The following is an 18,588-nucleotide window of genomic DNA, read 5'->3' on the forward strand; positions in this document are numbered from 1 at the left end:
AAATGCACAGTTACGGGGCGCCTGGGTGGTTCAGTGGGTTAAAGCCTCTGCCTTCGGCTCAGGTCATGATCCCAGGGTCCTGGGATCGAGCCCCGCATCGGGCTCTCTGCTCAGCAGGGAGCCTGCTTCCTCCTCTCTCTCTGCCTGCCTCTCTGCCTATCTGTGATCTCTGTCAAATAAATAAATAAAATCTTTAAAAAAAATAATAAAATAAAAATAAAAATAAATGCACAGTTACTTTAACCTAATTTTACAGACTGGTGGCAGAATTCCCTGCAACTGGAGGAATAATTACTTCATGGCAATTTTACTCTGTGAAGCTCCTCAGATATGTTAGCTACTATGATTATATTATTGCTTCCTGTGAGATCACATTTTGTATTTTTCTTATTGTCTTCACAACACAAGAAGGCCAAAAAATAAGAGAATTTAAGTCTGCTTATTTCAAAAGTGTCTGGAACTGGCTAGAATTACTACTTTTGGTGGTAAGTATACATTCATATGTATGATTGGAGGGAATCACATCTGAACCCACGAATGAGGGAGGTATAAAAAGCAAAATATTCTATTCATTTGGCAACTAGCTGAGGAGCAGATCCTCACCTCCCCAAGTCTACCCCAACCCCTCAGCTCTTCTGGAGCCCCGCTGGTACAAGTTAAAAAGCTGCAAGTGTCCTTTAAAAAAGGAGCTGTCATAGGGCATACTAATGGTGTGCTTCCAAAAGTAAGTCTATCCCCCCACCCCCGATTTGGTCCTTGAGAGAACCAGCATAAAGTTAGAATAGGTAATTCTATAGGTATTATGATTTAAAGTGCACAGTAGGTCTCTCCTCCCTCAAAATAAGTGTGTTTCTTATAGGGCTTCATGTTGAAAATCATAATTACTTTTAGACATGTACTCTTCTTTTATGTTGCCTCTCTGTTTTCCTCCTCACACTGAGTTTTGAAAGAACATAGAAAATCAAGCCTAGGAAGAATACTGAAAGGGAGGCTAGGGGGCAGTGAGCAGCTAGGCATAGAGAACACCAGGACTGGGAAGATAGTCTCTGAAATAAATTCCAAAAACTGCCAGTTCTCCTCACTGGAAAGAACTAAAATAAACAGAGAGGTTGGCAGGGCAGGACAAACGGTAAGAACTTGGTCTTAGGAATGATGAACAAACCCTTCCAGCTTATACATCCTTACAGACTCTTAGTCATAGCCAGTCCAGGATATAAGTCTTTTTTCCCAAAACCAGATTAAAAGTTTCTCAGAGTCAGGAAACGTGCCACCTACCTCTCTGGTTTCCCCAATAATACTTAACATACAGCATAACATTGAACTATCTGAGCACTTCAGGCAAAGGAAGTTGAAGGACGATTTTCATGACAGAAAGCTGTGATACCTGACATAACCTGGTTCTGAAATCCTCTTCTGGAAGAGTTGTCAGAGGGTTCTCAAAGGGCTTATTTTTGTGTCACTGAAAAAAAAATTTTTTTAGTATTATGTGGTAGAAAATACTAAACTTTTTAAGTACCAGGTATGGGAAGTGTTGAACTATTATACTGTACACCCGGAAACTAATATAACACTATATGTTAACTACACTGGAATTATAAATACATAAATAAAAATAAACTTCTAGGCATCCTGTAGTTACATGGAGCAGAAATGCAGCCTTGTCAGAATAATCATTTTAGACATTTGTGCTTTATGACTCAAACAGGCAAATAGATTAGGAGAGTCAGGTGATCAGTATTCCTGTACTTTTGTGATCATTCTTCTATCTTAAACTTCTATAAGTTGGGGTTGACGTCCCTTCACTTAAAAACCTATGCCTTCATTCCCCTTCCCTTTCTGTTAAACTTCTGATGAACTTTTTCCTGTATCTGTTCATAGGCTGCAGGACATTCAGAAGTAGAAATTGTCTCTAATTTAATCTTTCTTATTTTCCCATTTAGTTGTGTTTTTTGACTGTTTCCTTCAACATATACTGTAACGTACAAATTTTTCTCTTACTTGGAGACCTGTTAAAAAATACCGATCAATATTCAGACTTCTATTTTCTTGCATACTGGCACACTTACTACAACAACATAATTGCTGTCACCATCTTTTTTGCATGGATAAAGGTACTTACATTTTATTATATTAAGTGCAGCAGATTAGATATATAGATATATATAGATATATATTTAGATAGCAAAATGGGAACTAAAGCTGTAAAGTTATGGGGGGGAGGATTTTCTTAACTATAAAGTAATTTTAAAATAGGTTGGCCTTGCAATGATTGCAGGCAAATCCTCAAACACTCCTATCATCAACACTTCCTTTAATTGGAAGCAAATTTTTTCTGAAATTAATTTAACTTATCCTAAGTAATTATATTATTCTTCTGTTTTAATTAACGTTGTTCTTTTTCAGATATTCAAATTCATAAGTTTTAATAAGACAATGTCTCAGCTGTCATCAACCTTGTCCCGCTGTATCAAAGACATAGTAGGATTTGCCATCATGTTTTTTATAATATTCTTTGCTTATGCTCAGTTAGGATTTCTTGTTTTTGGATCACAAGTTGACGACTTTTCCACTTTTCAAAATGCCATGTAAGCTGTTAAGAGTAAATGTAATTATATGTACTAGTTTATAAGAAAAAAATCATGAAAAGGCCTACAATAAGTAGTAACACATATTTTAATAAATTCAAACTTGGTTTTATGTTTTCACTGATAGAAAAATACCTGGTCACACTTAAAGTAGTGTTTAGCATTAAAAGATCCCAATGGATAATGCAGTCCATTTTTTAAATGGTAAGAGGTAGAGTTAGAAAAATAATTTTTCATTTTTCGTTGGTAAGAATTTTACCAAATACAACAGAAATAGGCCTCTATGTCTCTGTGATATTTATTGTCTAGAGAAAAGAAAGTTTAAATGTTTTTCTTTAAGAGCTCTACCTTTAGAATCCTTTTATCATATTCACCTGATTGTCCTTTGCTGATCTGGCAAAGCTGTGTATTAAAAATATTTTTATATGTGTAAAGCAATCAGCAGGCAACAAACTTACACAGCAGATCAGGTAGAATCCTTAGAAAAGTGTTCAGTCTTTTTTTTTTTAAATAAATAATTTAAATAAATTCACTCTCCTTTTTGGGTAGATAAAATAAGTTGTGTGTGTGTAAGAAAATTATGATAGTCTGAAATATCAATTCTCAAAATATGTTCTGTGTAACTTAGACCAAGACTGGTGGGAAATGGCTTCATATTAAGTAAGTTTTTGAAATTTTGCATCACTCTTTTCAAAATTTACAGTGCATGTTAACATATGGCCCTGAGAAAAACTGCAATAACTTTCTTAACTTTAGTGAAGAATTCCCCAAACTTGTCCATGCCCTTTTCCTTGAGTTTGAGAGAACTCTGGTCAAAGGAAATGTCTTAAGTTGCTCTGTTTTTACCATCCACATGAATATATTTGAACTGCCAATTCTAAGAAATGTCATAATATTTGCTGAAATAATCCTTTATTAATCAGTCATGGAAAGAAGAGTGGACTAGGAACCAAGAGGATATAGTTCTACTTTCCACTTCTGCCACTAGCTATTCAAATTTTCTAGACCTTTATTTCCTTATCTGCAAATGAAGGAACTGGACTAAGTTACTCCCAAAGATTCCTTCCAATATCAAACAGCCTACAATTTGAGAAGTCTAATTAGCTTTCTCTTGAGTAAATTATGTTTGCAGTTCCAACAACTTCTTGGTCCTTTCTTAGGATCATAATTCAAGTGTCACTTACTAATAAAAGTAGTATTAGACATTGAATATAAATGTTGTAATTTACAGAACTTGGAAATTGGTCTTACCCTAGATAGTGGGAAGAAAGGAAGTATAAGAATGAATAGGTAGACAACTTTGGAATACATTAATGAAGGGACTTCTGCTTTTGGTAATGATGTGCTAGGTTATTCAGATCAACCTCCTCTTCAAGACAATTTAAAAAGCTAGGTGAGGGGTGCCTGGGTGGCTCAGTGGGTAAAAGCCTCTGCCTTCAGCTCAGGTCGTGGTCTCTGGGTCCTGGGATGGAGCCCCGCATGGGGCTCTCTGCTCAGCAGGGATCCTGCTTCCTCCTCTCTTTCTGCCTGCCTCTTTGCTTACTTGTGATCTCTGTCTGTCAAATAAATAAATAAATAAATAAAATCTTTAAAAATAAATAAATAAAAATAAAAAGCTAGATGAAATACAGATAACGTTGAAGAACTAACCAATAAGTGGACCAAAACCAAAAGGCAAGAACCGAGAGAAGCAAGCTCAGCATCCAAGGCTTCTTTTGCCCTGAAGGCTTTTTTAAAAGTTTATAAGGATTTTTTTTTTAAAGATTTTATTTATTTATTTGACAGATAGAGATCACAAGTAGGCAGAGAGGCAGGCAGAGAGAGAGGAGGAAGCAGGCCCCCTGCTGAGCAGAGAGCCAGATGTGGGGCTCGATCCCAGGACCCTGAGATCATGACCTGAGCCAAAGGCAGAGGCTTTAACCCACTGAGCCACCCAGGCGCCCCAAAAGTTTATAAGGATTTTTTTATTGTGTTAAAATATACATAAAATTTACCATCTTATCCATTTCTAAGTGTACAATTCAGTGAGAATTAAGTACATTCATACTATGCAACCATCACCACCATCCATCTCCAGAACTCTTTTCATCTTGTAAAACTGAAACTATGCCCATTAATCAAGAATTCTCCACTTTACCCTTCCCCAGCCTCTGGCAACCACCATTCTACATTTTGTCTCTTTCTCTTTTGATTTTCATTAACTCTAGGTGCTTATGGGATCATACAGTATTTGTCTTTTTGTGACTGATTTATTTCACTTAGTATGTCTTCAGGATTCATCAATGTCATGCAATATGTCAGAATTTCCTCCCTTTTTAAGGTTGTATACATTCTACATATAAGTCTCATTTTGATTATCCATTAATCTGTTGATGGCCATCTGGACTTCTTCCAAGTCTTAGCTGTTATGAATAATGCTGCTTTGAACATGGGTGTACAAATATTTCTTCAGGACTCTGCTTTTAATTCTTTTGGGTATACATGCAGAGGTGGAATTGCTGGATCATAAGGTAATTCTAATCTGAATTTTTTGAGGAAATGCCATACTGTTTTCTGCAATGGCTGCATCATTTACATTCCCACCAACAGTGCACCAGGGTTTCAATTTCCTCACATCTTCATCAACACTTGTTATTTTCTGGGCTACTTTTTTTTTTTTTTAACAGTAGCCATCCTAATGGATGTGAAGTGATACCTCATTGCAGTTGTGATTTGCATTTCCCTAATGGTTAGTAATACAGAGCATCTTTTCATGTTCTTATGATATGTTGGTCTCTCGATGGTGTCCCAGAAGTTCTGTTCACTTTTCTTCAATCTTTTTCTTTTTCTCAGACTTCAATCATCCTATCCTTAGGTTCACTGATTTTTTTTCTTCTGCCTGCTCAAATACGCCTCTGAATCCCATCAATGAAATTTCATTTCAGTTATTGTATTTTTCAGCTCTACAATTCCTTCTTGGTTTCTTTTGAGGTTCTCTCTTTATAGATATTTCTATTTTGTTCATAAGTCATTTTCTTTTTTTTTTTTCATAAATCATTTTCTTGACTTTCTCCATGTCTTTTATGTTTAGTTCTTTGAACATCTCTTAGATGGTTGTTTAAAGTCTTTAGTAGGTTTGCCATCTGGTCTTTCTCAGGGATATTTCTGTTGGTTTATTTTTTTTCCTTCGATTGGATCATAGTTTCCTACTTCTTTGTATATTGTTCTTTCTTGTTATTGAAAACTGGACATTTGAATGTAGAATGTGATAACCCTGGAAATGACATTCTTGCCCTTCACCAGAGTTTCCTGTTTTTGTTTTTTTGTTTGTTTATTTTTATTGTTGTATACTGTCTTCATGCAGGATCAGCCTGAAGCGTAAAGGTCTTCTTAGGTCTTTTCTGAGACTGCACCTTTCCTTGGGGATGCAGGTGACAGTCTAACTTCCTCTGTATATGCGTTACTTTTGAGGTCTTTAATGTCTGGCACCCAAAAGGGGAAAAAGAGAAAAATGAAGGAAGTGGGAAGGGCACGATCCTTTAATCCCAAGGACATTAATTCAGCAAGAGGGAGAGGGACTTGCAACAAACAGGGGAACAACTTTCTGCACTCTTGTGATCAGAAGAAGCAATCAGCAATCAGAACACAGACCCCTAATGCTTGGAGAACATAACCTGATTGCCCACCCTTGCTCCCACAAGTTGCATGCAAGCTGCTCCAGGAATACATGCATGGCTCCCTGCCATGGGCTGGGGGTGGCAGATGGGTAGCTTTTCCAAACTAAAACCTGGAATTGACCAAAGTTGTCTAAGCCTTCCCCTGGCAGTTGCAAGCCTTAAATAGACTCTAGAATTCCAAAACAGTTACATCAGACAAATTCTGCCTATGTCATTGCTGTCTAGGTGGGGAGACATATTCCAAATGTTTCTTACCCCCACACCCTCCCCAAACCCTCCACCATGAAGGCATTTTTGATGATCTAGAGAAATAGTCAAGGAAATGTGTTTTTGGCTACTTCTCCGGGAGAAGAAGATAGAAGGCAAAGTCCAGGACTTATATGGGGAGAGAGGACGGAAGGGCTTGTCTGATAACCTCTGCACACATCAGGCAAGGAAACTTCAATTAGGGGAAAAATGAAGTTATATTGTGTTTGAAGTTTCAACTCCTATGTGATTATAACCACTCAGCAAATTGGTTAGGGTTTTGTTATTCACATTCCTTACACAGCAGAGGTATCTGGACAGTTTCCTGATAGAGAAGGGCTGAATGGAAGCTTTAGTTAACAAGCTAATTTCTGGAGAGGAGAAATGGTGCCTTTAACTTATGTTTTCTCCTGTAAATACAGCTCAAGGATTACAGATCAAGTTTGGTCAAAACTAAAAGAGAACCTCTCATTCTACTATACCATAGGGAAAAAATATTTGTTGAGAGACTTTGGTCTCCTTCTAGTTCAGCTTTTCTTTTTGTATCTTGTAGAGAAGAACATTATAAACCAGTATTAAAGCTGAATAAATGGGGTGCCTGGGTGGCTCTGTTGGTTAAGTGACCGACTCCTGGTTTCAGCTCAGGTCATGATCTGGGTCATGAGATCCAATCCAGTGTCGGGCTCCACGCCCAGCTCAGAGTTTGTTAAAGACTCTCCCTCTCCCTCTGCCCCTCTCTCAAATAAATAAAAGATTTGTTTATAATAAAAGATTTATTTGAGAGAGGAGAGAGAGGCAGAGAGAGAAGCAGCCTCCCTGCTGAACAGGGAGCCCAATGTGGGACTACATCCCAGGATCCTGAGATATCGACTGGAGCCAAAGACAGATGCTTAACTGGCTGAGCCACCCAAGCACTCCTGAATAAATAAATCTTAAAAAAAAAAAAAAAAGGCTAAATAAATACTTTAAGTATCATTTAATCATGTCTTAGGTACCCAAGATGAAATTCCAGGTAACTCTTGAGTCTTAGGACTCAAAGGAGCCCATTTCTTTGAATACATTTTCTTCCTTCATTGTTTACAGCTGTATGTTCCCTTTACATGTTGGGCAAAAGCAACCAGGAACAAGAAGAATTCTTCCTTTTGACTGACTAACCAAGCATGCCAAGTGTCAACATACTGTTATAAATTCCATCCCAGGCTTCCCCTTAAAATAACTCATTTTAAGCACCTAGTAGCAGTAACAATGGCATGAAAATATATCAAACATAAATCCAAATAAGCCAAAAGTATCAACTGTGGTTATTCTTTTTTTTATTATTATTATTATTTTTTAAGATTTTATTTATTATTTATTTGACAGAGAGAGATCACAAGTAGACAGAGAGGCAGGTAGGCAGAGAGAGAGAGAGAGAGAGGGAAGCAGGCTCCCTGTCAAGCAGAGAGCCCGATACGGGACTCGATCCCAGGACCCTGAGATCATGACCTGAGCCGAAGGCAGCAGCTTAACCCACTGAGCCACCCAGGCGCCCTGTGGTTATTCTTAATTAATTCCTGAATTAGCTTATGAATTTTTAAAACTTTTTCTTTAGTACTTCCTAAAATTTCTCCCATGAACATGTGTTATTATTATAGCCAATAAAACTGGAGTGCTGCCTTTTTCTTTTAGTTGTCCAATATTAGAGCCCGGGCTATCCATAAGGTACATAAAATAGATGTCATCCATTCCAGAACACAAAATATGAGTAATAAAGTAACATGTTACTGTTGCAAAACAAGAGTAACAGAAATTATTTTCCTATGCACTGTTCACATAAAGAAAAAAAACTAACTTCATCTAATTATTATTAATCTTTAAATTATTATTTTTAGGGGCACCTGGGTGGCTCAGTGGGTTAAGGCCTCTGCCTTTGGCTCAGGTCATGATCTCAGGGTCCTGGGATCGAGCCCCACATCTGGCTCTCTGCTCAGCAGGGGGCCTGCTTCCTCCTCTCTCTCTGCCTGCCTCTCTGCCTACTTGTGATCTCTGTCAAATAAATAAATAAATAAAATCTTTTTTAAAATATTATTTTTAAATTATTAATCATTATATATTATTAATAAATTATTATTATTATTAAAATAATTTTTTAAAGATTTTATTTGTTTACTTGACAGAGAGAGATCACAAGTAGACAGAGAGGCAGGCAGAGAGAGAGAGAGAGAGGGAAGCAGGCTCCCTGCTGAGCAGAGAGCCTGATGCGGGACTCGATCCCAGGACCCTGAGATGATGACCTGAGCCGAAGGCAGCGGCTTAACCCACTAAGCCACCCAGGCGCCCCAGAGCCTGGGTTTTAAAAATGAAAACTATAATAAATATTTTCCTAACCTAATAACCTACTGACCCAGTGACCTCCTTTGGAATTCAGGTTAAATCTGATATCACAGATATTTCTGGGATGGTTTTATCTATTAACATTAATTAAAAGTAATGCTAAAATTTAATTGAGTGGTATAATACAGAACACAAGCAATAGCCCTTAACAATGTTTATCACCATTTATGAAAAATCCTACAGACTGCTCAGTGTTTGTGTTATAGGTAAAAAGATAATTATTCCTAAGAAAACATATTAACTTGTAAAGAAAGATCTAAATACTTTTTAAATTGTTGAATGTATGAGTAAAGATGAAATTAAACATTCTCAACTTAAAAAAAAATAAAGAAATCATCAACATAATTTATAACATATCCCTGATGTGTCTGGCAATGCCATTGCAAATTAATGATGAGAAAATAAGATACCATGTTAAGTAATCCTGATTCCGCCTTTACTACTACTATGCTCATTGAAAGCCTTAATTTCTTAATTTTCCACCTAATTATTAATCAAATGAAGATCTGTAATATTTTAAATGTTATTTTACATCAAATCCAATAGTTATTGAAGAGAATACAGTAAACCTCAGGGGCCGCTTGGGTGGCTCAGTCAGTTGAATGCCCAACTGTGGATTTCAGTTCAGGTCATGATATCTGGGTCCTGAGATTGAGCCCTGAGTTGGGCTCCACACTCAGCAGGAAGTCTGCTTCTCTCCTTTCTCTGCTTCCTCCCCACCCTGCTCGCTCGAATGTGTTCTCTCTAAAAATTGAAAGAAAAAAAAAAAAAAACCAAACACTTCTGGATCATGTTTGGGGATCATTACCAGCACTTGTTTGAGACTCAGCAAGTGACAAATTGTTGGCATCTTATTTTAGCAGAAGAGGTATACAGATTACACACATTATTGGTATTAGAAATTTTAGAGTTCTTGGGTCTAGGTACAAGTTGAAAATCCTTATTGGACAAGGTCAGGTATTCTAAGTTCTAGAAGGGTACAAGAAAGGCTAAGGCCATTTTTTTTGCCAAAACTTGTTGGTAAGCAGGTTTCTCAAGGGTCAAATTTGGTAGGATTCAGTAAGTGGAAGTCCATCATTTCCTGAATCACTGTTGAGCTATTTAAGTACCGTGTCTGGCGTTGAGGGGAATTTTCCACACCCAGTTTTATTGAACTCGGGGTAACATGACTAAAGCCAGAGAACCAATGCCACATGCAGCTGGTTGGATACTTTCCTAGACACAGTGGTAACCCTCATCAGTTGTCATGTATGTGTGAGGGGATATAATGTTTTCCTTTCTTCCCGTCAAAGATTTGCACAATTTCGAATTGTTCTTGGAGATTTCAATTTTGCTGGTATTCAGCAAGCCAATCGTATCCTGGGACCCATTTACTTCATCACTTTCATCTTTTTTGTGTTCTTTGTCCTGCTGGTAAGTATGACCATATATGTTCCCTTTTTTGCTTATATTTTTTAGAATAAAAAATGAAATTATTAATTTAGAAGAAATTATAGTATCACTGCTGAGCTGTCAGAGCTTTTTACATTTATTAGGAATTGTGTGGGTTCCTAGAAATCCAGGCTAAATCCAGTGTCTAAAATGTTTTCAATTTGTCCAAAAGAGAATGTGATCACAGTAGTTACCATCTTGGTGTCTGACGTGTGCCAAGAGTGTGCACACCTTCTCCGAGTATAACTGAATATCCCAGGTCTGTCCAGCCAGGACATTCCATACTGGCAGGGATGAATATATTTGGCCCATATTGCAATGGCTTCTAGCCCTTACAGCTAAAAGCTCAGACCTTTGTGATTTTTAGGAATCTGCAGGATGGGTCTTTCACACGTGCTCAAGACAAATTTATGTGGCCTTCCGAACCAGGAAAAGTTGCTTTCCTAGTCGAGGCACTGCTACTGTCCTCCTTGAAAACCCTTTTGTCAATACATAGCAGTTATCCCCCTGTGGTGGCCAGAAGTCCTCACAGTGGCAGAGCTGGGCTTCAGTGAAAGGTGGAGGTGGCCTGGGAGTAAGAATACCCTCTCCACAATTGTTTGTATTATCCGGACATAGTATTCCTAAGAGCCCTGGTAAAACTGTGCCTTTAAACAGCTTTATAGAATTAAAAAAAAAAAAACACTCTTACAAAAATATACTTATTCTGTTCTGATATGCAATGTTGACCAATTAGTGTGTGTATGTATATGTGTATATTTTCATAGATATATATTAGTACCCAGTTCATATGCATTATTTTACATTGTTTTTTCTCATTTACCATAAACATAGTTGCTTATATCCACACTATACATTTCCCATTCTACTATGTTATAGTCTGCATAGCCATTTCTCTGTTACTGAGCATATGGGCTACTTTTAAAATTTAAATCTAATTTACAAATCACAGCACTTAGGGCTCCTGGGTGGCTCAGTAGGTTAAACGTCTGCCTTCAGCTCACATCATGATCCCAGGGCCTGGGAATGAGTCCCACATCAGGCTCGGCAGGGTGTGCTTGACTCTCTGCCTCTGTCCCTCTTCTCAGCTTGTGTTTGCTCGCTCTCTCTCAAAACAAACAAACAAACAAACAAATCCTAGCACTTATCAGTCACTAACATTTAAACTAAATTTGGGGGCACCTGGGTGGCTCAGCTGTTAAATGGCTGCCTTCGGCTTAGGTCGTGTTCCCAGGGTCCTGGGATCAAGCCCCGAATTGGGCTCCCTGCTGAGCGGGAATCCTGCTTATGTTTTTCCTCTCTCGCTGTGTCTCTCTCTGTCCAATAAAGAAATAAAATCTTTAAAAATATGTAAAATAAAATTTTACTGAAATAATTGTGTTTATTTCTCCCCAGAACATGTTCTTGGCAATTATTAATGATACATATTCTGAAGTGAAAGCTGATTATTCAATAGGCAGAAGGCCAGATTTTGAACTTGGTAAAATGATTAAAAAGGTATGTCCAATTCTTTTCCTAATTTGGATGCTAAGACAAATCTTGTTCGGTTTATACTCTTTGTCGTTTGAATAGCACTTAAACCCCAAGTCGTGGTGGGGGTTTTTGTTTTGTTTTGTCTAGGTCCAGTCGTGCTTTTACTTGTATTGCTTCACTGCCAGGGAAGTGAGATTTCTTTCTGGCTTTAAAAAAGGTGGCCAAGACTATTTCAGACTTCAATGTATCAAACAGCAATTGAGCTGTTTACTAAATGCAAAGCAGCGTTGGGTTTTATAATAAAACTATCCTTTCCCTCCAAAAATGTTCAGCTTAGATCCTAGTAAATTTCTATAAACAATCTTAACTCAGAACTCCATGGGCCTTATCTTGCTCACTTTCATGTTTCTGTTAATAGCAACACTCTTATCAGTCACCCTGGGCTTAAAACTTTGAATTTTTTACTCCCTGACACTCTGTTGCCAAGACTTGTGTGTCAAGTTCATCTCTGTGGTTTTTGTTCACATTTCTGAGATTCAAGGTCGTGCTGATTGTAACCACCACCACTGGGTTAGGGCCCTTGGTACTTTTCCCCAGCTTGTCTGGTAACCTCTTCTGGCCTCTTTCCTGTGCCATCCCAGCCCAGATATTACTTTTCTGCTCACAGTTCTTCAGAGTTTCTCTGGGCCTGTCAAAGAAAGTCCAAGTTCTTTATCCAAACACTCAAGGACCTTCTCAAATCTCACAGTCCCAACCTGTCTTTTTTTTTTTTTTTTAAAGATTTTATTTATTTATTTGTCAGAGAGAGAGGGAGAGAGAGCAAGCACAGGCAGACAGAATGGCAGGCAGAGGCAGAGGGAGAAGCAGGCTCCCTGATGAGCAAGGAGCCCGATGTGGGACTCGATCCCAGGACGCTGGGATCATGACCTGAGCCGAAGGCAGCCGCTTAACCAACTGAGCCACCCAGGCGTCCCCCAACCTGTCTTTATTCACGATCACTGAACTATGTAGCATGTCTGTCTTCCATGCGCCCGTGGACAGCATGGTGTGTCCCAGCCAGTGTTTGACCACAGAGCTGTGCACCATCACTTGCTGTTCCTCTCCCCCCTGGGCTTCTACTCATGTCACTCACTGACCCCAGCAATGTTCCCCCTTCCCTTGATGACCCTCTGTTCTCCCGGATAGAGTGGCATCTTCCCTGTCCTCTCAACAACTACCTCACTTGAGTTTTCAGCAGAGTCATATGTGTCCCATCTTGCTCATCTCTGCACAGAACTGGCTCTATCCGCATCACTTCACACAGGAAAAGTCCTAAGAGCCACCAGGTGACTGGAGCTTAAAAACTCTGTCCAAGAACTCACCTGCAAAAGCAAACTATTAATATGTCCCCCAGTGAGCTGAAGTGTAGGTTTTTTCATCTTTTATCTCTTGATTAGGATGCTGGTTATATGCATTAAAGTGTTAACATCCTTAAATGCAATAAATATTAGTAAAACTTTTCAAAGAATTTTTTTTTCCGAGTTCAAGTGTGATGCCTACAAGAGAACTCTTTTCTTTTTCACTAGCAGGCAGAAAACATAAGCGGTGACCAAGTGAAAGAAAGATAATCATAACACTGCCTCCATATTTCCTTATGGTAGTAGTCCCTAGAGACAGGCATTCCATATTTCTTATTCCTTGATCAAAATTAATACAGTATATGTATTTGTTCAAATCTTAAACTATTTTTAATTATGCCCAGAGTTACAACAATGCTCTTGAAAAACTGAGACTAAAGAAACCGGAAGAGGATGAAGACAAGAAAAAGTAAGATGACTTAAATTTTTAACCTGGCATTTCAAACTGTATATTATATTAGAAACTCACAGTGAGAGTAAGATTCTGATTGCAGAACAATCCCCACCCAGTGTGCTGATTCTAAATACGTTGTTGATGCATCATCCAGTAGTAACTCCTAATTCTAAGAGTGCCATGAGACTCCAAGCTAAGCTAATTAAAAATTAATCTAACACATGTCATGCCACTCAGTAAAAGCTTTAACAGAAAGCTGGACAGAATACAGACCCCCTAGAAGGTAGGAAAAAATTTTAGTCTGCATTAACTGCATTCACTTAACTATCAAAATAAAAAAGTTTTACACAAAATGTTTAAGGATACCTTCATACCTGCGGAATCATTTTGGTGTCAAAATGCTTCCAAAACCCAGGCCTCTGCCAGTGGGACAGAATATAAACATTTTTTATAGCTAGAGATGACACTCTTAAGAACTTACTAATGACCACATTTTCCAAATAATTAGTATTATCAGAAGGACCAAAAATGCAATTCAGACACTTACTATAGAGCTGATCGTATTTAGTGCTGCATTTCCCTTTCCACTGTCATATGCCTGTGATTTTTATTTTATATTTTAGTGAGAAAAGCGGAGATTTGGTTGAGCGAGCCAGAAGAGAAGGCTTTGATGAAAATGTAAGATTTTAACTTTCTCATAAGGATAGCTTTATTAGAGATAGGCCTACGAAAAAGTTCTGATTAAGAATTGAGATGATTTGTTTTCTTTAGAGCAGTAGTTGCCACCTCCAAAAATTTCTCCCAGAATCCAGCTGTTTTGTTGTTTAGAACAAGTTATTTCAACCCTACATGCTACCTCTCTTATTGTTGCTCTCAGCCTACACCCTGGTCCTCCAGCTGTAGTCACTGTGGGATTATCACATAGGGGTCAGTGAGTATACTCTATTGACATGATCATGTAATTTTTCTCTTGTAATCATTAATGTGATGAATCACTTTAATGTTTTATACAGTTGACCCTTGAGCAATGAAAAGCTTATGTTTACAGTACTGTAAACAAAATCCATGTGTACGTGGACCCATGCAGTTCAAACCTGCATTGTTCAAGAACCATGTTGTTGAACAACAGTTTGAACTTCGCGGGTCCAGTTATATGAGGTGTTTTTTTTTTTTTTCCAATAAATACAATGCAGTATTTACTGTAAATGTATTTTCTCTGCCTTATGATTTTACCAGTAACACTTTTTTCTCTAGCTTACTTTATTATAATACAGTATATAATACATATACAGAATATGTTTTAGTCGACTGCTTATGGTATTGGTAAGGCTTCAATCAACAGTAGGCTATTAATTGTTACATTTTTAGGGAGTCAAAAGTTACACACACATTTCTGACTGCACAAGGTTCAGCACCCCAGCCCCTGTGTTGTTCAGTGTCAGCTCTACATGGAGTGGAGTGAGGTTTCTCACTGTGAGATAAGGAAGTTACAAAAAGAAAAGGTTGAAGGTTAAAATAAACTTTGTGGTGTTGGATTAGAATTGTAGATGTGTGTGTGTGTGTGTGTGTGTGTGTGTGTGTGTGTGTCTGTATGTGTGTATTCTATAGCTCTATCCACTGCGAAGTCTAGAAGTAATAAGAGTTAGTTCCCCAGACCTTGGTTTCCAAATACCATTCTCTCCTAAAAAGGAAGCAGGGCCCCTTGGAGATATAGCTAAATTCTGGGGCCGGAAAATACAACATGAATCTGGAATATCTTGTTGAGTCAGAGAGTAAAAGTGTTCAAAGAATAATAAAGATGTGTTAAAAGGACGCAAGGGTCACATTCAAGGGCACCCACTCGCCAAATCTGGGAATATTTAAGAGCTATAATGAATAATAACGGAGAACCCATTGAATAACCTAGGATTCCATGAGTTCATACTGACCTAAATACATACATGGATGAAAGCTGGAGGAAGAATGGACCTTTTCCATACCTCTCCACAAAATGCATATTAATTACAAAAAGAAAGGAGTGATGTCAGGGTAGAGGAATATGGCAGATATGCCTTAATCAGTATGGGAAAAAACTGAAACCATACACCAGCTGGTAAGATGCTAAGAGAACACAGCATCCCTTCGGTAACACTCATGCCAAAGATGCATAACATAACAAAATGTAACGCAAAACTAAACTACTGAGGGACGTTCTACAAAATAACTGGCCTGTGTTCTTCAGAAGTGTCAAGAAAGCCAAGGTAAAGCTGAGGAACTATACCAGACTGAATGAGATGAAAAGACAAATAAATGTAATGCGTAATCCTGGACTCTAGATCCTTTTACTATGAAGGGTACCATTGGGACAACTGACAAATTGGAATGAGGGACTCAGCATTAGAGGATAATAATCTATCAATATCAGTTTTCTGATTCTGATGGCTATGCTGTGATTATAATAAAGGAGAACGTCCTGGTATGCAGCAAATACACACTGACATGCTCAGGGACAATGTGACATTCGTGTTGGCAACTCCAAATACTTCAAAGGAAAAACAAAATAATTATACTGTTCTCATGCCCCCACCCGAGCCACCCAGGCACGCCTTTGTACTCTTCTTCTAAGTTTCCCATAAGTTTGAGATTCTTTTAAAAACAAAACTGTAATTGAATAAACCATTTCTGAGATAAAAGATGATGTAAATTGAAAAACATACTGTGTACCCAGGGGAAATCACCTAGAATGAACATGATATTCATCCAAGTAAAATATGGACTCAAAAGAAAAAGAAAACCAGGTTAACATGACAACATTCACTACCACAAATCAACAGAACAATACCTACAAATTATGTAAGGAAAGAAAATGTAAGCCAAGCATATTTATATCTAGCAGACTTGTGCTGCAAGTATAAAGGCTCAAATTTTTTTTTTTTTAAGATTTTATTTGTTTGACAGAGACAGCGAGAGAGGGAACACAAGCAGGGGGAGTGGGAGAAGGAGAAGCAGGCTTCCCGCCGAGCAGGGAGCCCCATGGCTTGATCCTAGGACCCTGGGATCATGATCTGAGCTTAAGGCAGACGCTTAACAACTGAGCCACCCAGGCCCTCGAATAGTTTTGAACATGCAAGAACGCAGAGAATACTGTTGTATCCCTAAGGAGTCTACAAGAACATCAGCTTCAGCTAACCAGATGACTGGAGAAATTTTGGGAAAAGGGAGGGAGAAAGAAGATACAAAGTAGAAAACGTTGACTGATTGGTTTGAATATATAGCTAAAAGTTAAAGAATTATCATTTAGAGTTAATAATTAGAATTAATTTTAGCATATTTAACAATACAATAATAGTAAGAAATTGTTTCAATGATTTTAAAACACATTTTCTTTTCACATTTTTTAAAATTTTATTCATTTATTTGACAGACAGAGATCACAAGTAGGCAGAGAGGCAGGCAGAGAAAGAGAGTAGGAAGCAGGCTCTCCAAGGAACAGAGAGCCTGATGTGGGGCTCGATCCAAGGACCCTGAGATCATGACCTGAGCCGAAGGCAGAGGTTTTAACCTACTGAACCACCCAGGCACCCCTCTTTTCACATTTTAACATTGTTAAAATCAAGATGTGCCTTGAGGTTGACAGGGTGTCATAGGCAATTGGCAGCCTTTCTTTCTCATGTGGTCCATAAACAATGGTGTGTCTTACACTAGACTCCATCTCTCAGATACAATGAAACACGGTAATAAGACTAAATATATCTGGGTAATGGAGAGAAAGATGAGGAGGAAAAAACTATAAGCTCACATTCTCGTTGAACTTGTTTGATTCATTTTTGAGGGAACCAAAGCAAGAAGAGAGGACCCAAGTTGTATAAAAGGATACATGAATAAAAACAAACCACTAAAACAAAAACATATCCAAAACAAAAGCAAAAACCAAAATATACCATGTGGTTCAAAATTTAAAACATACCATAAAACAGTATGATGTAACTGTAACCAGTTATGTCTGACATATCAGTAAAAGCAACTATGTTTAATTTACTTAAAAAGAAAAAATTTCAGATTGAATCATAAAGCAACACCCAATTCTATGCTATATCCTAAAATATATACCTAAAGCAAAGTGATTCAGAAAAGTTCAATATAAAAGCATGAGCAAAGGTTTAAACAGATAAGTGAAGGTTTAGAGGACACAACTGAATATAAGTTAAGGTAGAGTTCTAGACCTACAGCTCTAAATGAGATGAAGGGCACTTTATGTGCTAACATAACTTTAATAGTTATGATTATCTATGCACCAAATAATACAGCATTAAATTCTGTCAAGTATGGCCTACTAAACTTATAAAATGAGAAACAGGAACACTGAAAGTAGAGATCAGGAAAAATAAAAGGATAAAAACTACAAAAAAATAAAATGGGTAAGGTGATCTTATAGTTACATATTTAACTTTGTACTTGCAGAAGATACATCTGCTTTTCAAAAACCCATTCATAAAAAATGATAATTATACGGGCACCTGGGTAGCTCAGTCAGTTAAGCATCTGCCTTCAGTTCAGGTAATGATCCCAGGGTCCTGAGATCGAGCCCCACATTATGCTCCCTGCTCAGTGGAGAGCCTGAAGCTCCCTCTGCCCTTCCCCCCAGCTCCCACTTGTGCTATCTCTCTCTCTCAAATAAATAAATACAATCTTTTAAAAAAAATAATAATCTATTGAGCCACAAAAAACTCAATAAATTCCAAAAACTAGTTAATACAGAAAAAAATTATTTAAAAGCAACATAGTAAAAATATTTTAAAATCAAAAAATAAAAAGATTATTTAACCGACTTTAGGGGCGCCTGGGTGGCTCAGTGGGTTAAGCCTCTGCTTTCAGCTCAGGTCGTGGTCTCAGGGTCCTGGGATCAAGCCCTGCATCGGGCTCTCTGCTCAGCAGGGAGCTTGCTTCCCCCTAACTGACTTTAAACTACTAAACAATTCTTATGGTGCCTGGGTGGTTCAGATAGGTAAGCACTGAACTCTTTTTTTTTTTTTTTTTAAAGATTTCACCTTTTT

General features: G+C 37.9%; 1 protein-coding gene across 5 annotated transcripts in view; it reads left to right on the forward strand.

The window, feature by feature from the left end:
- Positions 1-18,588, forward strand: part of PKD2L2 (polycystin 2 like 2, transient receptor potential cation channel) — a 43,883-nt gene that overhangs the window by 15,015 nt on the left and 10,280 nt on the right. For 4 of the 5 annotated variants that reach the window (XM_047729676.1, XM_047729675.1, XM_047729678.1 and 1 more), the window contains exons 6-12: positions 257-485; positions 1,941-2,111; positions 2,404-2,585; positions 10,153-10,273; positions 11,687-11,788; positions 13,506-13,570; positions 14,179-14,233. In XM_047729676.1, the coding sequence (XP_047585632.1) occupies positions 257-485; positions 1,941-2,111; positions 2,404-2,585; positions 10,153-10,273; positions 11,687-11,788; positions 13,506-13,570; positions 14,179-14,233 (925 nt within the window). The remainder of the gene's footprint in view (positions 1-256; positions 486-1,940; positions 2,112-2,403; positions 2,586-10,152; positions 10,274-11,686; positions 11,789-13,505; positions 13,571-14,178; positions 14,234-18,588) is intronic. The other variant, XM_047729679.1, reaches the window with a different exon arrangement.

The sequence above is a fragment of the Lutra lutra genome, chromosome 5 (genome assembly GCF_902655055.1).
Source record: "Lutra lutra chromosome 5, mLutLut1.2, whole genome shotgun sequence".
NCBI lineage: Eukaryota > Metazoa > Chordata > Mammalia > Carnivora > Mustelidae > Lutra > Lutra lutra.